The sequence below is a fragment of the Lasiosphaeria miniovina genome, assembly GCF_030549165.1.
Source record: "Lasiosphaeria miniovina strain SMH2392-1A chromosome Unknown B0T26scaffold_8, whole genome shotgun sequence".
NCBI classification, from domain to species: domain Eukaryota; kingdom Fungi; phylum Ascomycota; class Sordariomycetes; order Sordariales; family Lasiosphaeriaceae; genus Lasiosphaeria; species Lasiosphaeria miniovina.
Genome location: NW_026848227.1, coordinates 1,996,086 through 2,023,184, shown reverse-complemented (window position 1 = coordinate 2,023,184; position 27,099 = coordinate 1,996,086). Strand labels below are relative to the sequence as shown.

Genomic DNA, 27,099 nt, shown 5'->3' with positions numbered 1-27,099 from the left:
ACTTGGTCGGAAAGTTTTGGTATGCACGGCCACGGGAACTATTGGGTTGTGTAGATACAACCAGGATGTTGGTAGTTCCTATTAATATATAATGCTACACATCTGCATTACGTTTTCCCTTAGTGTGGGCATTCAGGGGGGAGGGGAGGGGATCCGCCCATCCTGTCAGCCCATTCGATACAATCTCCAAGTCTATCGCTACTCCATAGCACGATGAAATGACCTAATAAATCCTTCGTTAGACAACCCACTAGATGATGCCGGAGCCAGAATAATATATCGAAACTCATCAACGCCTTACCCAGCACACGCCCCTGAAGAGACAATGGGAGAGAAACAGCAGCAGACGCTCTGCAAATTCTGTGCAGGGCTCGACCTACGGGACGCGATCAAGCGGCTAGCGCTGCCCGACGGGACACATTCTGTGGCGGAAAATCCAGAGACGACGGACTTCCCGGGGGTGCCTATACAGTCACCATGGCACAAAAAACTGAGCGCTATCCACATCGCGTCGGCTTCGTGTGTGCTTTGCGCGGCTATCATGAAAGGGTGGGCACAGAGCCGCAAGCAGGTAGTCGAGGAAAATGAACGAGACGGAATGTTCGATGCCGAGGATCCGCCACGGGACTTACACAACCCCCTGATAGAAATCGGGGCATATCTCAATGTCTCGGTCGTGACGCTCGAGGTCATAAGGCGGCGCAGGATAGTCGTCGACGGCGTCTTCCTGAAAGCAACGTGCCGGCCCAAGTCGAGGGCCTCGTACGAAGCGCACGACCCAGTTGAAGCGGAATTGCGCGTGTTCAAGGAGTCTGGAGATGGCGAAGGACCCGCAGTCGATCGGAATAGCGTCGCCTCCGAGGTATGGCAGCAGAATTCCAATACGACCGCAATGGGGGCCGAGTCCGCCCTTGTAGCCGACGAGCTCATGTCTCCGAACCCTCTGTCCCAGAAGAGCCTCGGCATTGCGAGAAGCTGGATCAGCAAATGCCTGAAAAACCACGGATCGGCCTGCGGCCCCGTGTACCCAGATGAAGAACCTTCATGGCGTCATATGCCCACCCGCGTGTTGGAGATCGTCCCGGGCAGCGCCATGGTATATCTAAGAGTCCCCTCGGTGACCCAGCCCGCAGATTCCCGCTATGTTGCCCTCAGCCATTGCTGGGGCCGAGACGGAACACCATTCACAACAACGCACAAGAACTTGCAAGGCCGCATGGAGGGTATTCAAATCTCAGAACTGCCGCGGACATTCCGGGACGCAGTAGTCCTTGTGGCCAGTCTGGGACTTCGGTATGTCTGGATAGACAGTCTATGCATCATCCAAGATGATATGCGTGATTGGGAGACCCAGGCCGCAGAGATGGCCAATATTTACCGCAAGGCCTACCTTGTCATCGGAGCCGCGAATGGCCCATCCGACACTATCGGATTCCTCGAACCACGGAAAGTTCAAGACCTGGTGCGGTGGGAACAGTCCTCTGCGGAACCTAGCGGTATTTGTCTGCAGTTGCTACCTGCTAAAGGACGGCGCTGGACGGACCGTGCAGGTCCCGACCCTTTATCTCTCGAACCGACAAACGCAAGGGCGTGGTGCCTCCAGGAGCGCGAGCTTCCCATGAGGGCTCTGTCCTATGGCTCCCAGCAGGCATTTTGGGAGTGTGAGCGTATGCGAGCAAGCGAGGACGGCCATGTGGTGACACAACAGGGCAGCCACTTGATGCAGCTGTGCCTGACGGGAAACATAGGAGATTCTGTATTTGCTCGGCCACAGAGGGGGACGGGGAGCGAGAGCGACCAAGTCAACTGGGTTGACTGGTACAGGATGATCGAGCGCTACAGCACGCGGCAAATCACTAAGGACACGGATCGCCTGCCAGCACTTTCAGGCCTCGCCCAGGCTGTCACCCGCAAAATCGGAGGGGAGTACATGGCCGGTCTTTGGAAATCAGGTCTCCTCGAAGGGCTTATGTGGTATCGAGCACAGCCTGGAAGTGTCCTGGCGGTGACGCCCGAGTATGTCGCTCCTTCGTGGTCCTGGGCATCTGTCGCCGGGTCGATCAAGTTCCCTATGTACAGCTGGTACAGCAAAAGGGCTCGGTGGAAGGCCGAGATGTCAGACTTCGAGTCCCTTGCGCAATATATTAGCCACATGACAGAGCAGAAGGACTTGGATCCCTATGGGCAACTGCGGGGTGGGCACTTGACCGTGAAGGTGCCGCTGCTTGCTGTCACCTCGCTGAGGCCGTGCCAAGCCAACGCTCCTCTTATTTCGAATTTGTTTGGCCAGGAACCGAGCCGCCCAGATGCTATTGACACTGCTATCGAGGTGGAGGCTGGAGAGGAGGGCGCGACAAAGAAAGTTTGGATTGAAGGGGGGTTCGACAGGCCCGCCGATGGAGATATCAAGGTTTACGGCCAAGTCTCTGTCATCCTGCTCACCCGCCTGCCTTATGTTTTAGAGGACGGATTTCTTGAACACTGTTTTGGGCTCATCGTGGTGAAAGAGGCCGATGGTCGCTATCGAAGAGTTGGGTTCGTGGATGGCTTCCTTCTTGAGCTTACGGGCGATCCTGAAGCCCCCGACGAACTTGGGATTATCGGATATCCTCATGCATCTGAGCCACAGGTAGATAAGCGCCCCAACAGCCTGGCCTATGACCCCCTCAGCCTCGGCAAGGTTGAGGTCACACTCTGTTGAGTGAGTTGTCTCTGAAGTGTTGCCATGGTTGCCCAAGCAACGACCAGGCCTGGGAAAGAAAGGGGGGAGAACTATATTGGATGCTGTGGGAAAAAGACAGCGATGAAAGGGACCGCGGTATGCCAAAGACACCTCGAATTGCAAAGGATTAGGAAAGTTCTCAATCCAGGTACCGCACTCAGTGCACAATCTTTCGTACTAACGTTTGTTTGCTTGGTTTGGAAAGAACGACCCGTTGTGCAACTTCCGTCCAGTACTTCTTGTAGTCGTGGAAGGCGCTGAAGAGGGGCCCACTTTGACTGGCTGCCCTTTCTTGCCAATATATCTTCCATACAGATCCCAAGTTCTGCTGCAATTGCCTTTCCTCGTCCACCGCATCACAACTGAACGACGCTCTAAACGGAAATATACAAATCAAGACTGACAGGTAAGTCAACGACACTGCTCTCGCATATCCGTCACTCTATTTCCATACAACCCCTCGCCCATCCCAAAGCCTTCCTCGCCTGATTGTCCGCCTTGATTGAGCCTGATTCCTACCTCAGGGAGACGCGAGCGCCTGTTCAAATCTGGCGGTGAACGGGCTGCTCCTCCTACACCTTCCTCACTGGTACGGTGCAAAATATTGAGCGTCTCCTTCAAACGTGCCTGCATTACGCGTTTCGTAACTTCCACACTCCCCTAGCGTGTCTATCGACAGGCATTGCATGTCTTCTCTGGTCTGCAGATGAACTTGCTTTGCCGTTTCCTCACTCTTCCCCGACGGCCTTCTGTAAGGTACCCATACCCACCAAGGAGCTCGGTCCAGGGACATTAACCTTCTGGACGCACCATCGGAGATCCTTGTAACTCTCCGGCCCTTAATCCCTCTACGTACACGACCCTCATCTCCTCTCAAGGCTGCCTGAACCATTGAAGTGACATCCCGCTAACACAAAACCGTCTCTCAGTCATGACGTGGCCCAGCTTTGTCACCATAGACGCCCCCGATACCGGGTCCCGGAATGGCGACCCTGCCGAATCCCGCAAACTCAAAGCTGCGGTGGTTGAGTCGTCGCTGATTATCCACAATCCACCAGACATCCCGCTAAAGGCCGAGATCCTCGGCGTGTGTGTGGTCTCGATGGAGAATGCGGACCAAAACAAGTACGGCTGGATCGTAGCCGACTTCCTGCGTTGGAAGACACTCTTCCATCAGGTTGGAAACAAAGCGGCGCAGGTCAGTCTATCATACTTTATTGCCAAGCATGGGTTTCAAATCACTAATGGTTTCTTGTTCTTTATCACAGACTTGGTTGAGCTCTCTTGATATTGCCGCCTTTCTTGAAGGTGTTGCCGGACTGGACATCAATAATTCCGACGAGGTGGCCCAGAAGATTCTGGGCGGCAAAAACGACCACATCGTTGGCCTCCCGACCGACGCCGTGGATCTGAAGGCGAGCGTCTTGAAACACATCATTGACCGTGCTCGTGTTGCCAAAGAGAATGACACAACGCTCTTCATCATGGTATTTGCGCCAGTCACTCCGGAGCAAGATATCTGCATTGATTTCGAGAACCAAGACAAGATTTACTTGCCGGCTGATCAAATCCGCCAAGTTATCTGGGAGGCTGTTGATCATACCGACCAGCCAGTCATCCTCATGACCTCATCGCCCTTCACCGGAGGTTGGGCCTGCAGTCCTTCAATCATGGGCACCTGCACCGTGTCCGACCGGGTCCTCAACATCATGTCAAAGTCTTGTGGAGCCGCGTTTGCAAATAGGTTCATCGACCTCTGCACGACGAGACGCACGCCCCTTTTGACCGACGACCAGCGTATCATGGTGGAGTACGACGATATGATGCCACTTCGTCCGACGGACCTGCAGATCGAGCTTCTCCATAAATTCCAGCGCAAGATTCACGAAGTTTTGGAGCAGAGACTCTCGGGACTCGCAGTTCATCACGCCCTGGATTTCGAAGAATCGAGCGATGCCTGGACAACTTATGCTCCTCGCACTGGTCGTCCTCTTGCCGGATTCTGGGCCAAGCGGTGGGACAAGCCATCCGTAGCCGTGGACCAAAACATCGACCGCTTCGAGTTTTTCGGAGAAGCATTTGGAGGTACTCGAGCCTCACAGATATTCCACCTCAAGTATCTCGCAACTATCGAGCTTGAGACTTGCCCCGGAGATTGGACTAGAGGAGTAACTGGAATTACTCACTCACTTCTGTCTGAGTTCTTGGCTACTCGATTCCCAGAAGAGGCTCATGTCAAACGCGTTTTCGACTCCATCGAATTTCGAGGCTCATCAATGATTGTGGCCCAAGTTGTTGCCAAATACCTAGATCTTCCCGAACCAGATGGTGTCAAATGCCGCTATTGGAGTGAAAAGCTCCTTGATCGAACTCTTGAGCACAAATTTAGGGTTGCATTTGGCGATATCCACAACCTCTTCGACCAAGTTGCAGTTCCTCCGGGAGAGAAGCGCCACGAATACAAGACCGTACGATTCTGGAGAGCCTCTCGCTGGCTCGCTACTGCCATCGCCATGAGGTTCGCAGATGCGTCTGACAAAGAGATACAAGATTTTATCTCGAACGAGGTTAGGTCTCTTTTCGGAAAGATTTTCAATACCCAACTTACTCTCTTGTTGAGCGACCAGTCTGTTACTTGCCTTGGTAATGCTTGGCTTGCTTGGCTTGGTTTGAGACCCGTTGAGGTAATTGAGAATCCCCTATCGATTAATGCAGAGACCCCTCTTGAACCTGTACGTCCGGATAGCACAAGCCCGGCCGATGCAACTGATGATACCAAACCGGCTGTTGCAGAGCCCACGATCAGACCTGTGTCCTCAGTCAAGACTGAGAATCAAGAGACTCTGAAGGTTCCCCTGTCTGTTAAAGTCAAGCATGTGGACTCTGGACATGTGCCGCAGGTTGAGTTTGCCTCATTGTCGCCATTCCTATCGGGGCGCGTCAAACGAACCACGAAAGCTACCACTGTGTTGTCGGCGATCAATACTGACATTGCCCCGCAGTTTCACCCACCAACTGCTACTTCTGCTGTTGCTCCTGAAAAAGAGAAACATGAGGCGATTCAAGTGAAGACCGAGGCGGTCGAAGTGGAGACCGAGGCAGTCGAGGTGAAGGCGGACGGACCCGCTCCAGGGCCTCTCATGATTCCTGAGCCAGTCTTCCAGCCGGCGACATCTTCGCCCATTAAGCCCGTGTCTACTCAAGGTAACACGGCATTCCCGGGGACTATGGACATGTCTCAATTGGTCACAGCGTTCACAGCGTTGAACATGGACCAGAGAGGCATTGAACAAGTTTTTGCACTTTTTATGCAAGCTTTTCAGAACCAGAGACTAGCGAACGTTCCAGCTACCCTTGCTCAGACTGCCAATGGTGCGAGTCCCGAGGCCAAGGATGCTCCTACTGAGCTGGGTAAGAATGTTGACTATGACAAGAGTACAGTTTCTACCGGTGTTGGCACTTCTCTTCGTGAGACGGAAAACGAACATTTGACTTGCGATCTAAATGAAGCCAACAACCAACCTTACAACAGCTTGACCCCTCCTCGAAATCCGATTAACAACCGTCCCATGGAGAATGGACATCGCGAGGAGTTTGCTCAGGAAGCGGAGGCTCGGGCCCAGGCGTCCAAAGCCACTGTGGAATCTTCTGGATTTTCCAAGCCCAACAAGGCTCTGGCCACAGGAGATGATTTCTGGGCGCATGTGAAGTGGTAATGGCAAGCAGAGACGCTTCGTTCTGAGTTTGATTTGGGTTGAGATCACATAAGCCAAGGCTCAGAACGTGGCTTTTTGGCATTTCGATTGTCTAGGCGCTATCTCGGCGAGATAAGGTAATAGTGAGAAATTTAGGAAGTTAACTATAGGCGAGGAGGTCAGGGTAGTTGTAGTAGGAACCCCTAGGCTTGTATGTCTCATAGTTGATGATTTTAGCCTCAGACCATCTGTCTACCTAACTAGCTTGGGATTCCTTAATCTGTCACTTTCCGCCGTGTTGATGGTGACGGGGTTTGCCCAGACATATGCTTTAGTTTGCCTCACTGACTTCTTTGCCGCTATGCAGCACAATCTCTCAGTTCAAATTTGGGCGGTAGAACTACAATGTCTGATCTGAAACTTTTTTGGCGACAGAGCCATTCTTAGGTTGCCAAAGAGCCTCGATAATGCTCATGCGACAACCGTCGGGCCGCGTGACCCCCTGTATGTCATTAACCGCCGTGCAAGAAATATAGGGGTCATGTTTTCCAATGCAAATAATTCACTGAGGGGGAGGTGAATAGATATAGGTACCTTGAAGACGAAGCCGTCACTCGCCGTCCTGAAGAGCTCTCGAAACTCGGCTTCGGTGCGCTCCTGGGCGTTGAGGAGAGCCAACATGACGATGTCCATGCGACGCATCACCGCCTCGTCGTGGGGGTTCTCCCGGCCAGGTTCGCGCAGGCAGTGGTCGTTGATGATGACGCGGGCGCCGGGCTTCAGGGCAGGGATCAGGTTCCGGAGAATCCGCACCGCGTACGGCGTCGAGTAGTTGTGGATTATCCAGCGCAAGTAATACACTGGATGGTGGTGGGGAATAGGGGAGGTTTTGGTTTTAGCATTGGAGGGGCGGCGAGGGAAAAAAAAAAGACAAAGGGGGGGGGGGGGGGGGGTGGGGGTTGTTGCTTACCGTCGGCGCCCTTGGTCACCTGCTCCGTGAAGAAGTCGTGCGCGAGGAAGGTGATGCGCGCGGCAGCCTGGGGGTCGGCGCAGACGGGCTTCGGGGCGCTCTCGACAGTCTTGGGGAGATCCTGGCAGACGAACTGGATGTTCTTGTAGCGCACCGCTAGGTCGACACACACGAAGCCGTGCGAGCCGCCCACGTCGACAAACGTGCCGCCCGCAGCGTCGACGTCGACGAGGCCGTTATTGTTAGCGTTCACAAAGTGCGACACCTCGTAGCCCTCGCCGCCGGTCAGGCTCGCCATGGCGCGGCCCATGCGCCTCGCCCGCGCCGGGTCCCGGCCGAGCGTCACGAACATGGGCTCCTTGTCGACCGTGTCGAAGGCGAGGCAGAACCCCGAGCGCGCCAGGGAGGTCGCCTCCGGGTGCGTCTTGAGGGCTTCCAGCACGTGCGCCGCCGCGGGGAAGGTGTCTTCGGCGTTGAAGCCGACCCACGCCTCGAGGTCGCCGTCCTCGGCGAGCAGCCGCGACGCCGCCGTGTGCGCGATTATGCCTGGAGCCGGCTCGCGGAAGATGCCCTTGGTCATGACCAGCCGGAGGAGCCGCGCGAGGTTGGTGGCGTCCAGCGAGGTCTTGGCTTGCAGCTCGGCGAGGGTGATGGTGGAACTTGTTGGGAAGAGTTTCGCTGTGGCAACGTGTTTATGGGTGAGGATGATAATAGGTGTGGCAAGGTCCTGCGGCAAAGAAAGAACCGGGCGGACTTACCGATTCCAAAGTGGTTTATAACCTGTACAGCTAGCACATCTAGGAACTAACAAACAAAAGATTGTTGGTACTTCGTCGTCTGTCTTATGAAAAACCGCGACAAGGATGGTAGTGTGGAACTTACCTCCCAGACTCCCCACCTTAGGGACTCTCGGGGCCCGTGGGCCAGCTGCGCCAACTCCTTGGTAGAATAGATGATCTCGCGCCTGCTCTGGGCGACATGCTCGGGCAGTTTGGGAAAGTCTGCCAGCGCGTCGACATCAAAGCTCGGCATGGGCAGGTTGTTCTCTCGCATGTATGCCTCGAGCTTCTCCGCTTCGCGGGTAATCTTCTTGGCTAGGGCAACGAGACCCGTCTTGGACTGGTTTCCTACGATGGGGTCGGGAGGAGCCGCGAAGTCGGGTTCGGCCATCTTGTCGTCGTCTTGTGTCGCTGTGCCTGCTGCCGTTTGATGGCCTTGCTGAGAAAAATATGACGGAATATTGCGAGGACTTTTCTTCTTCTGGTGAGCCTTGAAGACAGGCAAAAACTGGAGTGAACCTTCACTCGGAAGTGTTCAAAAGACAGCGTAATTGCTATATATATATATATATCCTATAGTTGCGTTAGCAGTCAGCCGACGAAGCTGGCGGAAGTTCCCTTGCCTGGGTAGTGACAGGCCTAATACCCATACCAATATTTAATCAGAGCAGGGCAGATGGACAGTCGTCAGAAGAACAAAGAAACGCAAACGCGGCGGCGTACACATACATATTTGGAAGATGTGAACGAGTAGAAAAGGGAGAGAGGGAGGTGGCGGGGAGGATAGAAAGGAGGACTAATCACATTTGTCCCGCGAGAGACGATGGTGAGAGAAAACAGGCCAGGTGAAACCGAGTAAGGCGGGAGAAACTACCGTGGGTCCTCAACCTATTTGTCCAAACAAGCTGGTAGATAATCTCCAGTAGACTTTGTTCTGTCCGCAGCAGCTTCACGAAGTCACACGCAAGTTTCCTCTCGTGGACCCAGCGTCGGACACGGGGGACAAGGGCCACGGGGCTCCGAGTGGATGGTGACTAGGTCTCGGCCCAGTTGTACGGCAGGCAGGGCAATCTTCGTCTAGAATGCGACAGTGACAGATGTTATGTTTTGTCTTTGTCTGCGTCAGTCACAGGGTACATAGATATGTATATATATATATAGGCAGTGAGAGGGATGTTGTTCGAGGTAGTGGTAGTTTGTGTGCAAAACCACCCCGAGAGCCTGGCGGATGAGGGGCCGGGGTTGCCGTTCAAAGCACAGCTTTTATCGTTTTGGAATTGGCAGTAGAAGTCTCGCCCATACAACATACTCCTCTCGGTGCCCCCCCCCCCCCCCCCCCCCCCTCGTCTTACCCCGTCCGGTCTTGTCCCGTCCGGTCTTGCCCTGTCCGGTCTGGTTCGATGCGCATATGCGAGCGACTAACAGGTCGGAACGTCCTCGTCCCTATAATACGTATTATGTCAGGTCTCTGGTGCTGGCGGAGGGAAGAACAGATGCCTAGAAAAGAAATGGAATAAACCCGGCCGGCCCCATTGGGCCATTCCATGTCGTGCTTGTTGTTGGCGTCGGTCTACCAATAGCATATAGCATCGGGAACAAGGCAAGGGCAGGGGCACACAACCAACACACACAACACTGCGATTAACAGCCCAAATCTCATGTCGTGCGCAGTGGCAGCAGGCAAGTAGAGAGACAACTGCAGGGTGGGTGGGTGTGGGGGAAGTGAGTGGTGAAGTGTGAAAGTCAATGGGTTTCACTGCCTATCACCCCCAACCTGTAAATTGATTGGACGCTTGCTGACCGAAGTTGCTTTGCCTCGACGCCGCGTCGGGATTATCTTGTCTCTTTGGGGGTGTGGACATACCGAGGAGACTCTCCGATCTGGTTAATACTATACAGAACCTACTAACCCCGCAGTTAGGCACCTCGGTGGGTGCAATGCCTCTAAACTTCCGAGATTAGAAAGAGAAGACTTGAATATATCGTGCTCAATGCTACTAAAACATTGACCAATCCACTTCCCTGTGATGCTTTATTCGGCCACTATCCGGCCCTGAAATCGGTGTCCTCGGCTATGATTGCTACCTTCTGCTGCTAGTTGGAGCCAAGATTGGCCGTCCGGCTCCAAGATTGAGCTCGTTCAACATGCATGCGAGCCCACGGGAGTGTGTAACTCGTTCCGATCAGCCCAACTCGGGGCCGTCAGTGCCGAGTTGGGTCAAACAAGATCAGTTGAGACGGGAAGTTATATCTATCCTTCCAAAGCAGACAATACAAATAAAACAGAGCGCCGCCACAGCAGGCCGAAGTATGAACCGGCACCCCTTCCTCCGGGAATCTGCTTGTATAACGGGAGCAAGATTCGCTTGGTTGTCCTTGGTGAATGGCCCGGGAACTTCAACGCCAGCTTTAAGAACCCAACCTTGACGAAGGTCTGAGGATATTTCAACGTTCTCCCTCTCTACCCACTTCGCCTGAACTCGGACACCGACGTTTCGCGCTATATTTCTCTTCTTGGATTCATCGATAATCCTGAGCGCCTTTAGTAGCTTTGTATGGTACCCTGCTCGGGGTAATAGATAGGATATCCGCTCCTTAAATAACGAATACCAGCTAAAGGATGGGTTTGAAGAACCAAGGACGGTATCCTTAACGCTATACTCGCAGGCAAACGGGTAAAAGCAAGCTATTTCCTAGTCGATAATAGCAGCCCGTGGCCGTCTCGGAAAAAAGATTAGAAAATAGGCGAGCGTGGTAATTTGGGCTCAGTCCATGCCTTAAAAATCTAAGTATCTTCGTCCACAAGCGCTAATAAAGTGCTATCATAGACATCTGTAATAAGCCACGAAGAAAACTCAGTAGAAGTGAGTTGCTTAGATCACTCATCCATCAACGACAACCCCTAAGACAACCCGAGCTCCAAAGAAGAAGAAAGGGAGCCAGACAGCCAACAGGGCATCCGGTGACGACATGTAGCCTCAACCATCCTGAGGCTTTTGCCCATAAATGACATGTAGCGGCATATACATCAGGCAACTGTTGTCATAGTAAGCCTTACGCACCTGTACCAGCAGTAGTTCAACTTCTTCTCGAGTCCAACCACACCCTCTTGTCAAAGGGCCCAGAGCAATAGCCTGGACTCCGTCTAGTAGAACAGAACGCCAGTGTTGCCCCACATCCTTCAGAACTCTGTCCTTCGGCCACGTGCCGATGGGTATTTGAAACACCCGTTCTGTAACGTTCACGAATCCGGAAGTTCGCATCATACTGGTAAGACGTCCCTCGGACACTGCGTGGAAATTTATTCCGAGGTTAGCCAATCCGTCGTTGATTAACCGCCAGTACTCTGCAACGGGGTGATCAACAGCCATGGTCCCATTAGCAGATATGGGGCAGTGGTGGACCTCTTGAAGTTCAAACCAGCCACCGGGGCGCAAATGTCTGGCCAGTTATTAGCGGCTGCTCTCTCTTAGCAATGCCACTATTGAACATACTTTAAGCTTCTCTTCATTAGACGCGGCCAATTCTTGATTGCCATGACGGTGTGCCGGCTGTGAATATAGTCGAAATAGTTTGCCGGGTGGAGCCATCTTCCATGTATTAGTTATTGTACCCCCCACCAAGCCAAGGCTCCGCCTTGGGATAATGGACCGCTCATCGAAACCGGGCAAGTTGCCACTTACTTGCTTCTAGAAGAAATCCAAGTCAGTACGGCTTTCCGTAGATAGTCTCGGACAAGAGATCAAGACTGGGCTTGAACCTCGCGAAACCCAACTTACTCAACGTCATCGACCATGAATCGCACATTTGGCGGCACCCAGCTCGGCTGAATCGGGCTGAGGTCGACACCTAATACGCTTGCACCTGGGAACAAGTCACCTACTACCGGGAATAGTTAGCCCCGTGCTATCTCAACGGCGTGGATGGGCATGGAACTCTCACTCTCGATGGCCCAGATCCCGGTCCCAGTGCCAATGTCCAAGACTTCTTGCGGGCTGTCTCCGATTGGTGCGAAGTGAAGACGACCGCAAAGCATCTTTAATGTCATGTGTTTCAAATCTTCGCGTTGTTGCCTTTAGGTTTAGCGTCAGCGTTTATTTGCTCTCTGGGAAGTGAATGGGCGAGAAGGTGGGAAGAAAAAAAATGAACATTGCAAATACATACTCAACGTCGTCATTGGGGAAATTATAGCGGCCTTCACGGAAACTGTGATATCTCCGTCCATTTTCGTAGACGAAGTCGGATACGCTCTCTGAAAGCGACGTCGAGGCGGAAATGTCGGAACCCGTACTGTAACCAGCATCCGTGGCTGTATCGTAGCTGTCAACAATGATGTTGCCGTCCTCAGCCTGTTGTGCTGCAGTCTGCTCTAAATTCTCGTCTGACTTGCCGCGGTCCTCAGTACTGTCTTCCGGGCTGCTGTATGACAAATTTCTTGGCTGGATTGAACCATGAAAGTAGTACGGAGACGAGAGGTTCTCGCGACCGTGTGAAATTCCCCAAGGATCGAGAGACTCTGGAAAAGATGCCGGAAACTGACTCGGATGCGGGGACGACGGGTAGACGGACACTGGCAGAGCCATGCCTGGGAGGCCGAGAGTGAAGTTTGAGCTGTCATTGGGAAAGAGAGAGGCGTGGTTGGTTACTGGCGAGGGCCGATATAGCTCGGGCGAGGTGTGACCGGGGGCAGCTGGATCTGTTGTGCTTCCTGCGGGCTGACCCTCCTCCAATGCACCGCTTGAAACTGGTGACTGGATAGGTGGCAGCGACACGACCTCTGTGTTTGATCTTGGGGTCGTAGAGTTTTGCGGTTTTTGCTTCTGATGCAGCACCAAGGTTCCAGATACGGCCAACTCAATTGGAGGGCGCTCCATGATGAATAATCATAGGCCAGCATCTATTCAAATCAAGTTGACAAAGGAGAGGTATACCGAGGAAAGAGATGTGCTGGCACGTAATCTGAAGCGGCGACAAGCTGTGTCGTCGCACCGGACTGCTCATGTTCTGAACAGGCAAGAACAAGTGTTGTGCCTGGCGGTCTCAGCTGCCAGAGGTACTCCCGATGGTTACACAAACGGAAGAGGGGCGAACATGGCTGCTCACATGGTTCCTGTATTCCTAATAGGAGGACATGATCCAGCAGGCCAATGGAACTTTGTGGTAAGGAGAAGGTGAACTGCGGTTGAACAAGAGGAGTAAGGTTGGGGAAGGCGGGCAGGAGAGACAGATTGCAGCGTAGATGCCAGAAAGAACAAATCGGATCTCGAGCGCCTTCGGACTGCCGCAAGTGCTGGCCTCAAAGCCGTTACCTACACGGCCTGCCGGGTAAGGTAAGCTAACGGGAGACCGAGCTATTACGGATGGGTGGCAACGAGCCCTCAACTGTCAGGCCAGAAGATCCGTTTCTGCGCCGAGGGTATGACCACCCACGCGCTTGATCCCGAGGCTAATAGCCAACTGGCAGGCTGATCATCTACGAGAAGAAGAACGAGCACAGGCCCTGGGAAATGACAACATCGTAGACTGCGCAAGAGGATGGAATGTTGGGGAGGCTGGAAGGTACTATTGTGAAGGGGAAGGAGACAGTTGGAGAAAGAAATCGGAAGCTCTTTCCCCCAAAGACGTCGATGCCTGCCTCGCGGTCTGCACAAGCGGTCTAGACTGCGTCCTGCCATGGATCTTGCCCAGTTAAAAGGCGTTTCTCGATTACCTGTAGGGAAGGTATGTACGGTAACCTTGCCGGCTGGAGCCCACCGCCGCTTGGCGCCCGAGAGGCTCTTGGTCAACGGGCAGGCACGCGCTCAACTGTCTTGCTGCAGGCAATGTCTCAGTCAAGTCAGCCCAATGGAGAAGCCTGAGTTCCGGCCGCCACTTTCGTTCATGAGTTGCCTGGGGCTCGATTGACTGGTTGATGGTCAGCAAGTTAGCACAGGCGACATAATCGGAATCCACAAATGCAATTGGAACAGTGCAAAATGGTGGGACGGAACGTGTGAGGCTTGAGAACATGAGGTAAATTCAGGTAAGCGACGGCTGTCACAGAGACACTCTATTGCCATGAGACGGGGCTCAAGAAAGCTAGTTGCCTCGATCCGTACAACTTCGCCGAAATTTGACGTATGTACGGAATATTAGTGGGGGATGCTTCGAATACTAGTATGGAGAGGAAGGTACGGAGCACGGAGTAGATTCGTGGCGTTAGTGGCTGAGGACGGGGGGAAAAATGGGTCTCCCCTCTTCAGTCTAGCTTCAGCCTCAATCAGCCCTAGCCTTGGCTTAGTTAGCTACGTGCCTTACAGCAGGCAGAGCCAAACTGACGTGGAACCGGCCTGGCATCATCAGCAACAAGCAACCAACGCGAGCGCCTGCTAAACCTCGATCCCACCCGCACAACCGCAACTTTCAACGACGCATCACAACCCACTCGTCGCAATCGCACTACAAATCCGGCACTTGCCTACCACGGTCAGACGCTCCTCACGATGGCGGACGCTGCATTGAAGCCCGAGAAGGACTTTTCGAAAGAGACCGACAAGCAGATTCCCGAAGCTAAGCAGCTCGCAAAGGTGCGCGCATCGTGTTGATTGTCAATGCCCGACGTTGAACATGCCCAACTCCAAGCTTGTGCTGACATCAACTCCCGCATTTTACAGACAGACGTCCAGGCCGCCATCGAGAAGCTTTCCGTGCTCGAGAAGCAGACGCGCCAGGTAAGCGCCCGAAGCGTCGGGCGGCGAGATTGACATCTAACATACAACCACTGTCAATAGGCGTCTGATCTCGCATCCACATCACGCATCCTGACCACCATAATTGCCGTCTGCAAAGATGCCGGCAAATGGGACCTCCTCAACGACCAGACCCTCATTCTGTCTAAGAAACATGGCCAGCTGAAACAGGCCATCACGCGCATGGTGCAGACCATCATGGGCTTCCTCGACGAGACTCCGAACTTGGAAACCAAACTCTCTGTCATTGAGACGCTGCGGACCGTTACCGAGGGCAAGATCTTCGTCGAGGTTGAGCGGGCACGCGTGACCAAGATCTTATCCGACATCAAGAAGGGACAAGGCGATCTCAAGGCGGCTACCGACATTCTCTGCGAGCTTCAGGTTGAGACGTTTGGCTCTATGGAGCGGCGGGAAAAGACGGAATTCATCTTAGCTCAGGTAGCGCTCTGCATCGAGAGCAGTGACTGGAACCAGGCTGGTATCCTCAGCCGCAAGATCAGCACCAAATACCTATCACGGAAGCCAAAGAAGACGCCCGAGCAGCTTGAAAAGGAGCAGGCTGAGCGTGAGAAGAAGAAGGCGAGAGGTGAGGAGGTGCCCGAGGTCAAGGAGGACGATGTCACAGACCTCAAGCTGCGATACTACGAGCAGCAGATCGTTCTGGCCAAGCACGATTCCAAGTACCTCGACGCTTGCAAGCACTACAGACAGGTCCTTGACACCGAAGCTGTAGAGCAGGACCCAGTGAAGCTTCAAGCGGTATGCCCTTTTCCCCATGTCTCCTAATGATAACCGCGCTCATCCGGAGCACGTACTGACCGCTCTCGTAGGTCCTCCAACGAATCATTTACTTCGTCATCCTAGCGCCGCACGACAACGAGCAACACGACCTTCTCCACCGAGTCCACAAGGACACGCGAAATACAGAGGTGGCTGAGAATGCAGAGTTCCTTGAGTTGTTCACAGTGCACGAGCTGATGCGGTGGCCCGAGGTGTCCAAGCTGTTCGGGCCGCACCTCTGCGATACCGAGATCTTCGACTCGGCTGAAGGGCAGTCGAGCGACGAGAAGGCGTTTGAGCGGTGGCAGGATTTACGGAAGCGAGTCATTGAGCACAATGTACGTGTTGTGGCCAAGTACTACACGCGGATTAAGCTAGCGCGTCTCACACGGCTGCTGGATCTCACCGAGGATGAGACGGAAAAGTACATCAGCGAGCTGGTGACATCAAAGACGGTGCACGCCAAGATCGACCGTCCGGCTCGCGTTGTTAGCTTCGCCAAGCCCCGCGATGCCGACGATATCTTGAACGAGTGGAGCTTCAATATGAAGAGCCTACTTGGCCTCCTCGAGAGGATCGACCACCTCATCACAAAGGAGCAAATGATGGCTAGGATCCAGCCCGGCTTCAAGTCGAAGAAGGGGGGCAAGGAGGGCAAGAAGGCGCGTTAGAGAGAAACCAATTCACGGCGGGAGCTTGAGCGAACGCCAGTGTTTGGAGCGAAGTGTGTATTGTTGTCCAGACATAGATGGCTGTACGAATAGACATGACAGTTGGTGGTCGGCTCTTTGAAAGGCAAGAAGTCGGCAAGCCCTTTGCTTCCCTTCATCGGAAACATCCCACTGGGCCAAGCTAGGTCTTGGCTTTGAGGCATGTGCATTTCCCGTTTTGAAGTCGTTTTGTGATTGGTCGCGCGATCAAGTCGAGAGATCCTGAGAGGTAGTTGGTCCGGAAGTTTCTCCTGGAATTCCGTGAGTGGCAGCGGCTCCTTATCATACCGGAGCTTTTCGGGCCCGTATATGCACGTTTTTCCAGAGAGGGACTTCAAGAAAAGCAAAAAAAAAAAAAGGAGGCGGTCGTGGCACCTGAATGGATGGACACACTGGACGGGTAGTAGGATTTCTTCTCTCGAACTTGCGTGCCCCAGAGCTTCTCGGCTACTCCTTTGCACACTAATGCAATGCAGGTGATAGATGCCAGAAAGGCAGAAAGAGGAAGACTTTCCCTTGAGCTAGAGGAGGGTTTGGGGGCATGATGACGCCACCCGGCTTCGGCGCACCACAGTGCGCGGCGTGGGAATCGCTCAGAAGGGCAAATCTGCCAGCTCGAGCGAAGGTGTATTTTTCCCATTCTCTCTCGGATCTGTGACGAATAGAAGTGGCCTCCTCCCTAAGTGCAGTCCATCCTCTCTTTTTCTCCTCCATTCAGCATACATGCATTCGCGAAAGTTAGTTGCAACTTGCATTGGGTCCTGCAAGTCGAACAGGGCGGTGATTGGCGTAATGTACGGATACTGTGCTCAACCAAAGAGGTCCAACGCAACCCTCCACAACGAACGCCCTTCTAGATTCCCAACCCAACTCAAGCTCGAACTCGGCCACACACTCACACCTACAGCTACTTCCCCCGCTCGGAATACGCAACCCGCATACTTGGAACAATCTAGGCGGGGTCATATGGTAAGCTAATGAGCGAACTGGACAAACGAGGCTTGGGGAAGGGGAAAAAAGAAAAAGTTGCATTGGCACACACACACACATATACACATATCCGCACCGGACAGAGGCTCCTCCTTATCCTTATTTCTCTCATCCTCCTGATACGACACCCGCAAGGAAGAAAAGCCATTCGACATGTATATGTATATGTAGATGTATGTATGTACCTCGCCTTGACCGGCACTCCCCTCAATTTCAACATTGGTTCCTGTCGTGGTCTGCGTTCCGCAGTTACAGGGGGTGTGGCGTGCACCGGAACCTTTTCCCCGGCATTCCTTTTTACTTTTTTCCCCTTTCATGTAGGTACTTTAGGCGACTATTGTGGTTTTTACTTGTATCAGTACCGTCTCTTACTACCACTCGAACGTCTTCGTATTTACGTAGTGTACCTAGGTAGGTACAGTACCAGATCTGGGTCGAGTCGGAGCTGGAAGGAAGCGGGGGAGAGCTGTGTAACGTCTGTAGAGGAAAAAAGGGTTACAAAGATTTTGGCCCCATCGCTGAGAAAGAACTGAGTGAGCTGGGTTGCTTTACTTTGTTGCGGGGATTGAGTGCTGTGAGTAGCATGTGTAGGGTCAAGATTGAAACATTGGCGAAAAGGAGAGCGAGAGCCATCACCAACTTCCCCCTCAAGGGGATTGCCTGCCCAGTTGCCGTAACCGGGAACCATGGATGTTTTGCTTCGTCTCGTGTCCGAAAAATTTAACGAGCACTCGATAGGTGGGCAGTCTAGGATTTCGAAATGTGGCCGCCCCATCACTAGTCGGTAGATGACATTCTCGCCTCTACCGGGGCCAGGCTGTTTGGACCGTAGATCATATGATACTCTGCCGAAGAGATATTCATCACCCCGTGGGCCTTTGAACAGCAGAATTTCGAGAAAGACGTACGTCTATAGGCAGTAGTAGTTTAAGTATATAGATAATATAAGTAGTTCGTCTGTTATTCGAGGAAGTACCATAATACCGTATTGGGAAAATTCTCAGGGGTAGAAGCCTTCTTATTAGAACCCGACCTCCACTGCATGGCGAGGCAATAATAGACCCTATCATTATCATCATCCGTCGCCTCCAGTATCTCGACGTAGTCATCCCTGTCTTCCAAACTCCTCAACACATCCACGACCTTTGCATTGGACTTCATCTTGTCCAGCGCGGCAGCAAGTCGAGCAACGGTAGCCTTGACCGGAGCGGCACCTGCAGCACCGTCTCGCGAAAAGTCAGCGACTATATCGGACACGCGGTATACCAGGTTCTCGTGTGGCGCCAAGAGCCTCAGGGTCGAGGCATTGGCCAGGATTGTCGTTACTCTCGACGACATGACTGCCATGGCCGAGTGCTGCTCGAGACAGGATCTTTCGAGTTCAATCGCGGCGGGCTTGATGTGGTCGTATGCAACGCCTAGGCTCCGTGCAGCCTCTTGGAGAGCTGGGAAGATTCTCTCCTTCTCTTGAAGTGCTATAATCTGTAATTAGTCGGAGATACGTGGTCTTCTCCACGACGCCGTGAGACAGCTCACGCGCCTGCAGTCGGAGATCCTGGCTCTGCTCGGCTTCTTAAAAGCTGTGTTTGAGGAGGTGGAAGAGCTGGGCCAGTTATACGATGACACTAATCATGAATTTTAGGCAGGAAATGAGTGTATAGCTATGGGAAGAAACTAGCTTTCTCAATTAAAATAAGTAAACACCCGCCTCTTTCGTATTAGCCCGCATTACTTCCGCAGCAGTTAGCACTCTTCACTCTTCACTCTTCACTCTTACCAATTACCAACCAACACTCTTTCAACGTCAACTCAAACACCCCCCAAGAACCCCCCCTTGCGCATCACCTCCTCGCATATCTTTCGCAGCGGCATGCTGTTGAGACCTTGTCCAATGGAGACACCCGTAGCCCGCTTCAGCCAGTTATCGATTTTGGCGCCCCGCATCGAGTCGCTGTGGCACTCCGTGGGCGTCATGTGCGGCCTGACGTCGGCAGCGTCGATGCCCGGGATAACGGCCACGAGGGCGTCGACGAGTGGGCCCATGAGGGCCGCGACGCCCTCCTCCACCGTAGACACCATGGCAAGGACGTGCTGGAGATTCACATCGTCGCCGCCTCGAGACCCTAAAACGTCCTCGAGAACCTCCGCGGTCAGATCTACGCGGTTGAGATGTGCGAAGAGAGCCGTCTCGGTCCAGAACGCATCGGCTGGCTTGTTCTGCCGGATAAGCCCCCCAGTGCCGACGCCCATCACTACCTGGGGCGGGATGGGTGTGTCTCCAGTCCCGAAGCCTGAAATTGCTCGCTCGAGCATAAAGAGCATGTCCTGGACTCGGAGGCCGAAGAAGCCAATCATCCGGAGGTGGTCCATCATCTTTTGGTCGACCATGCCGGCGCCAACGACAGGGCCGAGATCTAGAGAGACGGTGTGCATTCCTTGCGCAGTCCTGTGGCGAGCAAGGGCGTCCTGAAAAACGTTGCCAGCTGCGTAGTTGGCTTGGCCGCGGTTGCCAATGACACCGGCCGCCGAGGATAGGAATATCAGGAAATCCAAGTCTCGTGGCAGGGCTTTGTGGAGGTTCCACGATCCAGTCGTCTTTACTTCTGTAGCCGCGGTCCAGTCTTCATACTCCATGCTGTTATGCGAAACGTCCTAGTGAACAGTTAACACTACCCTATTCAGGGTCAGGAACGGCTTGAACACTGACCTTCAAGATACCAGCAGCATGGATAACCCCCCTAAGCTTGGGCCCCTTTCTCTGCAACCACGTTATAAAAGTATCCACTTCTATGGAACTGCAGATGTCTAGCCGGTACGAGTATATTTGGGCTCCTGGCTTGGAGCTCAGATCTTCGAACTGTCGTCTGGATGCTTGGCCATACGGGGCTCCCGTGCGAGAAACCAAGACGACGTGTCCTGCGCCACGCTCGACAAGCCACTCCGAAATTCTGAGGCCGAGACCGCCAAAGCCGCCAATGATGACATATATCCCGTTAGAATACAGAGCCATGCGGCGCTGTACCAGGTCAACCGCGATTCGCGCAGTTTCCGCTCTGGCCTCGAGGATATACTGGCCCGCACCGAGATCTTTCTCCATTTGCTTCAGAGCGTCGCCCGCGTAGCCAAAGGAGAAGACATGACAAGACGGGGGGATCTTGTCCGGGAGGAACTGCTGACTGACTGCGTCGTATAGCTCAAGGAAGTCATTTTCCAGTGGCAAGCCCCTCCCCAGGTACTCGTGAAGGTCAAATCGGATAAATTCGAAGCAGTGACGGGGAAACCGCGTGTTCTCCCAGTCTGCCGACCTCGCGGCAACTTGAAACACACGACCAACTACCCTGCGTTAGCTTCTAGGTTATTTAACTCGAAAGTACGGAGTGACTTACAGCTAGCCACGCATGAAAAGTTTGTCTCCATGTAGCCACGGCCCGGAGAGTCGAAAACCAGATCGACGGAGCTGCGGGACCGGTCCAGCTTCTCTAACACCTCGCGGATGCGTTCAGACAGACGGGGACCCTCCAGGACAATGTATGTATCCTCAAGGCCGAACACTGACTTGATTACTTGAGCTTGTTGGTCGTTTGCTACCACGGCAATAACTCTCAACCCCATGTGCTGGAAAACGGCGATTGCCGCCTGTCCAAATGGCCCAGCGGCAGCTTGTACAAGTGCAGTGACGGAGCTGCCTTCGTTGATGCCCTTGGTCGAGTAATAGGCTGTGAGAATCGTAGCCATACTCCACGGAAGCAGCCCTGACGAGTCCCAGGTCCGCAAGGGCCAGTTAGATGCACGAGACAACAGAGAACTAGTGTTTTGACTGCTGCGAACTGGGTTAGAGCCGTGAAGTTCAGGGCGGAGTGTCACATAATCCTCGGACACAACCACTGAACTTTGTGCAGAGCCCTTGGCAAAGCCAACAACCTGCTCGCCGATGTTGAACCTGGTGACTTTGTTACCTAGCCCGACAATCGTCCCAGCAACATCTACGCCGATCGAAGTCTGTGTATTTCTCCCAAGGACCGCCTCAAAATCGTGAGGAAGGAGAAAGGTCTGATGTACCTGTATTCGGACCTGGTGAGATTCTAGGGCAGGGGTATCCGAGGTATCAGTCGAGAGATAAAGACTCTCTACGTTACTGGGAGAGCCAACCTCCAACTTCGTTGCATCACGACCGGGAATTATAGCTCGCATTTCGAAATGTCGGCCGCCCTTGGGTCCCTGCTCTATGGCCGAGTTCAGGCCCTCGGTGGGTGAAAGACGCGGGATGTAGAACCGTCCCCCACGCTCCGTGTATTCTGTTTCTCGGACACGAGCCACACTGGGAGCGATGAACGAGTCCAAAAATATTGTCTGTATCTTCTTTGCCATTGCTTCATCGTGGCAGTCTTGAGGCTGGAGGTCCAGGCACACAATGTGCTTTTGGGGGTCTTCGGAGCGCAGTGTCCGAGCCCAGCCCAGAAAGGGAGAATTCTTAGGACGCTCGCATTGGATCTGCGCGCCACAGGTCACCCACAGCAGACCTTTAGTAGTCTGAAGCAGTTTTTTCACGAGGTCAAACTGCTGGCTGTCCATGTTGAACACGAACCCGTCTTCGGTGAGTAGGTCTAGAAGGGAGATGAGAACCGAATTGCTCTCCACTCGTGAGATATCGTTTGACCACGAGGTAGATTTGACGCGGGCCTTGAAGCCAGCCTCGTACAGGAGATTTTGCAGACAATGTGCGACACAATTGGCGCTTGATTGGCTTGGATGAGGCGTGAGGATGACGATATCATCAAAGTTCTCGCTCTTGAACTGCTGCATTCCAGGCCTGCTAGATAATTGCAGGAACCCAAAATCTGCTGCATGCATAGCGGTGCTGACCGGGTCTGTTGTCCCATGGGGCGGTGTTGGTGGATGGGAAAGAGAGCGAAATTGCCGGACAGGGGATTTGTCGGTAGGCTGCTCTGACAAGATTAAGAGAAAGCCGGATGGATTGACAAGCTTCTCAACATCCTCCCGGTCCTGTAAACTCGTGTTTTCGAATATGACAAGGTCGAACTGACGGAGAATGTCCGATTTCGACAGCTCAAGCGAAGGCTCGTAGGCTAGGAGGGGCCGATGCTTCAAAGCCACCGAGGTTGAAGCTGCAACATAGGCATTGTCTGTTTTGGAGCTGATTGTGTACTTTGCAAGCCGGGGATTGCTGGATGGTACACCGTCGTTCTCGGCGAGGACCTGAAAGACGGTGGAAATCACCCGCAGGCTTTCGCCAACATGGAGAATAGCGGCTCCCGGAATCTTGTGGCCAAAAATATCAAGCCAGTTTCTCAAGTCCTCAAACTCAGCGTACCGTATGTCCTCTTTCCATACCATACTTGACGAGAGATTTCGGTAGCTTGGCAAGAAACCAAGCCCGCCAGATGTGGCAGAGACGATAGACTTAACGCGGAGCCCGGTAACCTCGACGACGTGGGTTTCTCCTGCAACGTTCTCTCCAGTTTTCTCATGTTGCCACATGTCGATGTCTGCAGATGCTTCCCGGAGCCCAACCTCAGATCCTTTAGTAACGCCGAAAAACTCGCTGCCAGCCGTGTGCTGGATATTGGCAGCTACTCGGACGCTTTCTATGTAAAAGGGAACCATTGGTTCGCTTCCGAGCGTGAAGACGGTCTGGAACATGGCGTCGAGGGTGGCTGGGTGGATGATGTGGTCGAATTCGAACTGCTTGGGCATTTTTGCTCTGGTATTCGGAACCGCAATTGACGCCCAGCATTCATTGACCCTGCCAGAAGCTCTGGTTGGGCCAACGCCAATGATATTCCTAAACGATGGACCATAATTCATCCCCGCTGCCCAAAGACTCTCGTACAGCTCGAAAGGGCTCTGTAAGCGCGTGCTCTGGTTGCGCCACTTCTCCTTGAGCGGCTTACAGAGCAACCTGGCAATCTGACGCTTCTCAGCACCACGTCCATGGAAACGAACACTTACGAGTCCCCTGGCATTTTCTAGGCATGGGGAATCCTCATACGGTTTCGAGAAGATGGTAAACTCGTAGGTCCAGGTCGTGACTCTGCGCAGAGACGAATCTGCAGTTCGCTTTGCGTTCAAGAAATACTCCAGTCCGCGCCCATCAGTCGAGATCACCATTGGAGCTTTGATTTGGAACTGCGAGACCTCAAAGTCCAGGACATCTGACGGCTGATCGATGGAGTCGTGGATGACCTGCCTCACCGCCTCTATGGCCATGACAACCATCCCAGCCGCCGGATAAAGAATCTTGTTTTGCACCTTATGATCGAGGATCCAAGGATTCTCCGTCGTGCGGAAGTGTCCCCGCCACCGTGGTTCGAATGGAAAAACCGCGTCGTCTGAGAGAGACCCAACGAAGTCTCGTCGCCCGTACTGTCGGAAGCGATTGGCACGAGAGATATGAGACTCCTGCCAATAAGTCCTTGAATGGTCCCAAGGATACCTAGGAAGGTCGACGAGGCACTTGGGCCGAGCAGGACTGAAGTGGCTATTGCATATTAGTCAATCACATTCGACAAGACGACATGGTACACAAACCTTTTAAAAAACCAACCCAAGTCTACCCGCGTCCCGCAAAGGAAGAGGTCTCCAACAAGTTGCAGCACAGATCCAATTGCGTCCCTGCCGCGCTCAAGCATTGAGTGGTAGGGCACTGGCGAGTTTCGAAAGCCAATATCATCCAGTATCTGCTTGAGCGCTTTCGGCCAGACCCGGTGGGGGCTCACCTCTATGGAAGCGTTTGGAACAGGACGATCTGGCAGTGATGGCTTCATCATAGAGGCGACGGCTTTACTGAACTGAACCGGTTCACACAGGTTCGTGGCCCAATATAGGGGGCCTAGCTCAAGCGCTGAAATCTCAGCGCCTGTAACGGATGAATACATCGCGATCCCAAATCCGGTGCAAGGCTTAATGTCTGAAATGGAGCGTTGATACTGCTGTGATACGAGCTTCATATGGTGCGAATGGTATGCCGTCTCGGTAGCCACCAGAACGTTGAAGATCCCTTTCCTGTCAAGCTCTGCCTTGATAGTAAGAATCGAGTCCTCATCGCCCGAGAGAGTAACGAGCTGCGGGCTGTTGACACAAGCCACTGCCACAGACCTCGGTCGTGCCAGACCAATATACTCCCCAACCACGGATTCTGACAGAGCAACGGCAAGCATTCGGCCTCGGAGGTGCTTTAGGGCTGCAGCACACTTACCGCGATGAAAGGCGAGCTTCCACGCGTCCTCGCGGCTTAGGAAGCCGGCAGCATAAGCCGCGGCAATCTCGCCAGACGAATGGCCGACGACTGCAACGGGCTTGATCTGGCAAGCTCGCAAGAGGTCAACCAGAGCTATTTGCAGCGCAGTTGTTCCTGACTGTGCAACCTCTGGCAAATTGATCTCGGCCGACTCTTTGCATTTGCCTAGCTTGGCAACAAGACCGAAACCGCTGTCAATTCCCCTCAAATATTCATCTGCAGCTTCAATGCTCTCGCGGAACACGTCAAATGCCATGAGCTCCATGCCCATTCGAGACCATTGCGCGCCTTGCCCACAGAAGACCAAAGCAGGCTTGAATTGTTGACGTGAGTCTGAGCGGATTATTTTGGATTGGTCAATGGCGGCCATCTTTTGGGTCAGTTCTGCGACCGACTTTGCGACAATTAAGGATTTGTACTGCAGATGAGACCGTCTGGCGTACATTGTGTAGGAATAGTCGCGAAAGAAATCAGGGTCTGTGGCGTGGTTTTCGATATAGGAAAGATGGGATGATGTTATCGTGGAAAGTCCCTCGCGGTGTTGTGCTGAAATAACAAAGAGATGAGGTATGGTGTAGATGTCGCCCAAGAATTCGTAAAGCTGGGACTGAGAGGCAAGCTCCCAGTTTCCCAAAGAGCTACTGCACCGAGTCGACGAGGCTGGGGTAACGACAAAGTTCGAATCGCTATCCAGGCTGTACTTTCTCCGGGACGTGACGGTATTGTGATGTGCCTGTAGGCCCCGCTGTTTGAGGAAGCTTCTCGCATCGTCGAGCACCCCATGAGCATTTGTCCCGCCAAAGCCGAAACAGTTGACACCGATGCGGCGTAAACCACTGGACGGGAATTTCATCAAATCTGCCGCGATCTGAGATGGTCAGAAAGGACGAATACCAGTAGGGTTCGAGGTGAAAACGTACATCGACTCTCCATGCCTCGTGCTGTATGTCGGGGTTCCATGCCTCGAAATTAATCTGGGGCGGGATTTGACCCTTTTCCGCAATTAAGATAGCCCTGATCAAGCCAGAGATACCAGCTGCAGCTTCTAGGTGGCCAATGTTTGGCTTCGCTGAGCCAACGAAGAGGGGCTCCCCAGCACCACGGTTGCTGCACAGAGCCTCGGATATTGCCTTCAATTCTCGCCAGTCGCCAGCTTTGGTTCCTGTCCCATGGCACTCGACGTACGATGTTTCGGCAGGATCGAGATCAGCGTCAAGGTAGGCCGACCTGATGCAGCGGACTTGTGCATCCGGGTTAGGTACGGTGATGCCTAAGACCACAGTCAACTTTGCAACCCAGAAGCCCGAGATTTCGAATGAAGACATAGGGCATACCAGGAGTACGCCCATCTTGATTGCTCGCGGTGCCTCGGATGATGGCGCGGATAGTATTATTGTCCCTAATCGCGTCATCGAGTCGTTTGAGCACTACAATACCAACACCCTCACCTCGGCCGTAGCCATTGGCACGAGAGTCGAATGTAAAGCATTTGCCATCTTCACTGAGGAAAGGGAGGGTTGTCATCGGCATCATTGTGTTAGGAGCCAAGATTAGACTCGCGCCGCCCGCAATAGCCTATCAACAATGCCTGAGTTAGTTACACAATGCTTTGTAACATGTTTTGGCTGACTTACCATATTAGACTGCTTGCTTCTCAGGCTGTTTACAGCTTGGTGAACACACACAAGACTGGCGCTGCATCCCGTATCTATAGTTTGGCTTGTGCCGTGGAGATCAAAGAAGTATGAGATCCGGTTGGCCATAATGGCAGTGCCGTTGCCAATCGCACAATCTGGTGCCATATTTTGGGGGTCTCTCATTGAGATCTGCTCGTAGTCTAGATAACCAAGGTCAAAAGAGCGAGCCACAAGTATCATCTGGAGGTGCGTACCGTTGACAAACGATCCAATGAAGACCGAAGTGTTGGTGCATTTTATCGACTCCATTGGTTGTCCAGCTGGAGGCAGGTCAGTAAAAAGACGCATAAATAGGAAAAAGAGAAACTCGCCACTCTCAATAGCTTCATATGTCACTTCCAGAAGAAGACGCTGCTGGGGATCTATAGCATTTGCCTCGGCTGGTGCAACACCGAAGAACTATAGAGTAGTGGCAAATCAGTACTAGGAGATTGAGGGAGTTATGGGCCAAAAATAACCTTGGCATCGAAAGCCCCGACATTTTGGTTGAGAAAATGAGCGCCCTTGAAATTGAACTATTCAGTTCGTCAGTGACAGGGAACTGCGGCAGGAGGATATTGACTGCCACTTACACTGTCAGGTCGCTCGGGGTTTGGGTGGTAATGCCCATTGATGTTTAATCGATCATGCGGAATCGGCTTGAACGCGCTCTTGCCGTTGGCGAGAAGATCCCAAAACTCAGACGGGCTGTAGGCATCGCCAGGGAAACGACAGGCCAACCCCACGACGGCGATGGGGCTTGAAGTGTCTTCGTTGGTGGAGATCAT

At 53.2% G+C, this 27,099-nt stretch overlaps 8 protein-coding genes across 8 annotated transcripts; 4 read left to right on the top strand and 4 right to left on the bottom strand.

Annotated features, from left to right (window-relative positions):
* Nucleotides 1-325: 325 nt before the first annotated feature.
* Nucleotides 326-2,701, top strand: B0T26DRAFT_744272 (heterokaryon incompatibility protein-domain-containing protein; the record flags this gene model as incomplete). The annotated part of the gene is made up of 2 exons (XM_060444392.1): nucleotides 326-424; nucleotides 473-2,701. The coding sequence occupies 2 exons, from the start codon at nucleotides 326-328 to the stop codon at nucleotides 2,699-2,701; spliced, it is 2,328 nt and encodes a 775-aa protein (XP_060290313.1).
* A 952-nt stretch (nucleotides 2,702-3,653) lies between these two features.
* Nucleotides 3,654-5,394, top strand: B0T26DRAFT_657567 (uncharacterized protein; the record flags this gene model as incomplete). The annotated part of the gene is made up of 2 exons (XM_060438795.1): nucleotides 3,654-3,920; nucleotides 3,991-5,394. Coding segments are annotated over 2 exons (1,671 nt in total), but the record flags the coding sequence as incomplete, so codon positions are not given.
* A 1,423-nt stretch (nucleotides 5,395-6,817) lies between these two features.
* Nucleotides 6,818-8,557, bottom strand: B0T26DRAFT_658932 (S-adenosyl-L-methionine-dependent methyltransferase; the record flags this gene model as incomplete). The annotated part of the gene is made up of 5 exons (XM_060438915.1): nucleotides 6,818-6,919; nucleotides 7,012-7,277; nucleotides 7,388-8,065; nucleotides 8,146-8,191; nucleotides 8,270-8,557. The coding sequence occupies 5 exons, from the start codon at nucleotides 8,555-8,557 to the stop codon at nucleotides 6,818-6,820; spliced, it is 1,380 nt and encodes a 459-aa protein (XP_060290311.1).
* A 956-nt stretch (nucleotides 8,558-9,513) lies between these two features.
* On the bottom strand, nucleotides 9,514-9,945 carry B0T26DRAFT_731374 (uncharacterized protein; the record flags this gene model as incomplete). Its single annotated transcript, XM_060443054.1, has 1 exon — nucleotides 9,514-9,945. Exon 1 carries the CDS (start codon nucleotides 9,710-9,712, stop codon nucleotides 9,515-9,517), a length of 198 nt encoding a protein of 65 aa, XP_060290310.1. The 5' UTR covers nucleotides 9,713-9,945.
* A 1,199-nt stretch (nucleotides 9,946-11,144) lies between these two features.
* B0T26DRAFT_657318 (S-adenosyl-L-methionine-dependent methyltransferase) lies at nucleotides 11,145-12,749 on the bottom strand (the record flags this gene model as incomplete). The annotated part of the gene is made up of 5 exons (XM_060438773.1): nucleotides 11,145-11,607; nucleotides 11,661-11,756; nucleotides 11,946-12,048; nucleotides 12,109-12,239; nucleotides 12,331-12,749. The coding sequence occupies 5 exons, from the start codon at nucleotides 12,747-12,749 to the stop codon at nucleotides 11,145-11,147; spliced, it is 1,212 nt and encodes a 403-aa protein (XP_060290309.1).
* A 1,899-nt stretch (nucleotides 12,750-14,648) lies between these two features.
* Nucleotides 14,649-16,348, top strand: B0T26DRAFT_744269 (PCI domain-containing protein; the record flags this gene model as incomplete). The annotated part of the gene is made up of 4 exons (XM_060444391.1): nucleotides 14,649-14,732; nucleotides 14,820-14,876; nucleotides 14,937-15,656; nucleotides 15,728-16,348. The coding sequence occupies 4 exons, from the start codon at nucleotides 14,649-14,651 to the stop codon at nucleotides 16,346-16,348; spliced, it is 1,482 nt and encodes a 493-aa protein (XP_060290308.1).
* Nucleotides 16,349-17,195: 847 nt separating this feature from the next.
* B0T26DRAFT_498802 (uncharacterized protein) lies at nucleotides 17,196-18,205 on the top strand. Its single transcript, XM_060435365.1, has one exon. The coding sequence runs from the start codon at nucleotides 17,365-17,367 to the stop codon at nucleotides 17,908-17,910; it is 546 nt and encodes a 181-aa protein (XP_060290307.1). The 5' UTR covers nucleotides 17,196-17,364; the 3' UTR covers nucleotides 17,911-18,205.
* Nucleotides 18,206-19,186: 981 nt separating this feature from the next.
* Nucleotides 19,187-27,099, bottom strand: B0T26DRAFT_658569 (uncharacterized protein; the record flags this gene model as incomplete). Its single annotated transcript, XM_060438886.1, has 12 exons — nucleotides 19,187-20,029; nucleotides 20,085-20,710; nucleotides 20,764-21,113; nucleotides 21,177-23,867; nucleotides 23,921-25,273; nucleotides 25,349-25,503; nucleotides 25,556-25,905; nucleotides 25,970-26,210; nucleotides 26,270-26,472; nucleotides 26,527-26,731; nucleotides 26,791-26,847; nucleotides 26,905-27,099. 12 exons carry the CDS (start codon nucleotides 27,097-27,099, stop codon nucleotides 19,187-19,189), a joined length of 7,269 nt encoding a protein of 2,422 aa, XP_060290306.1.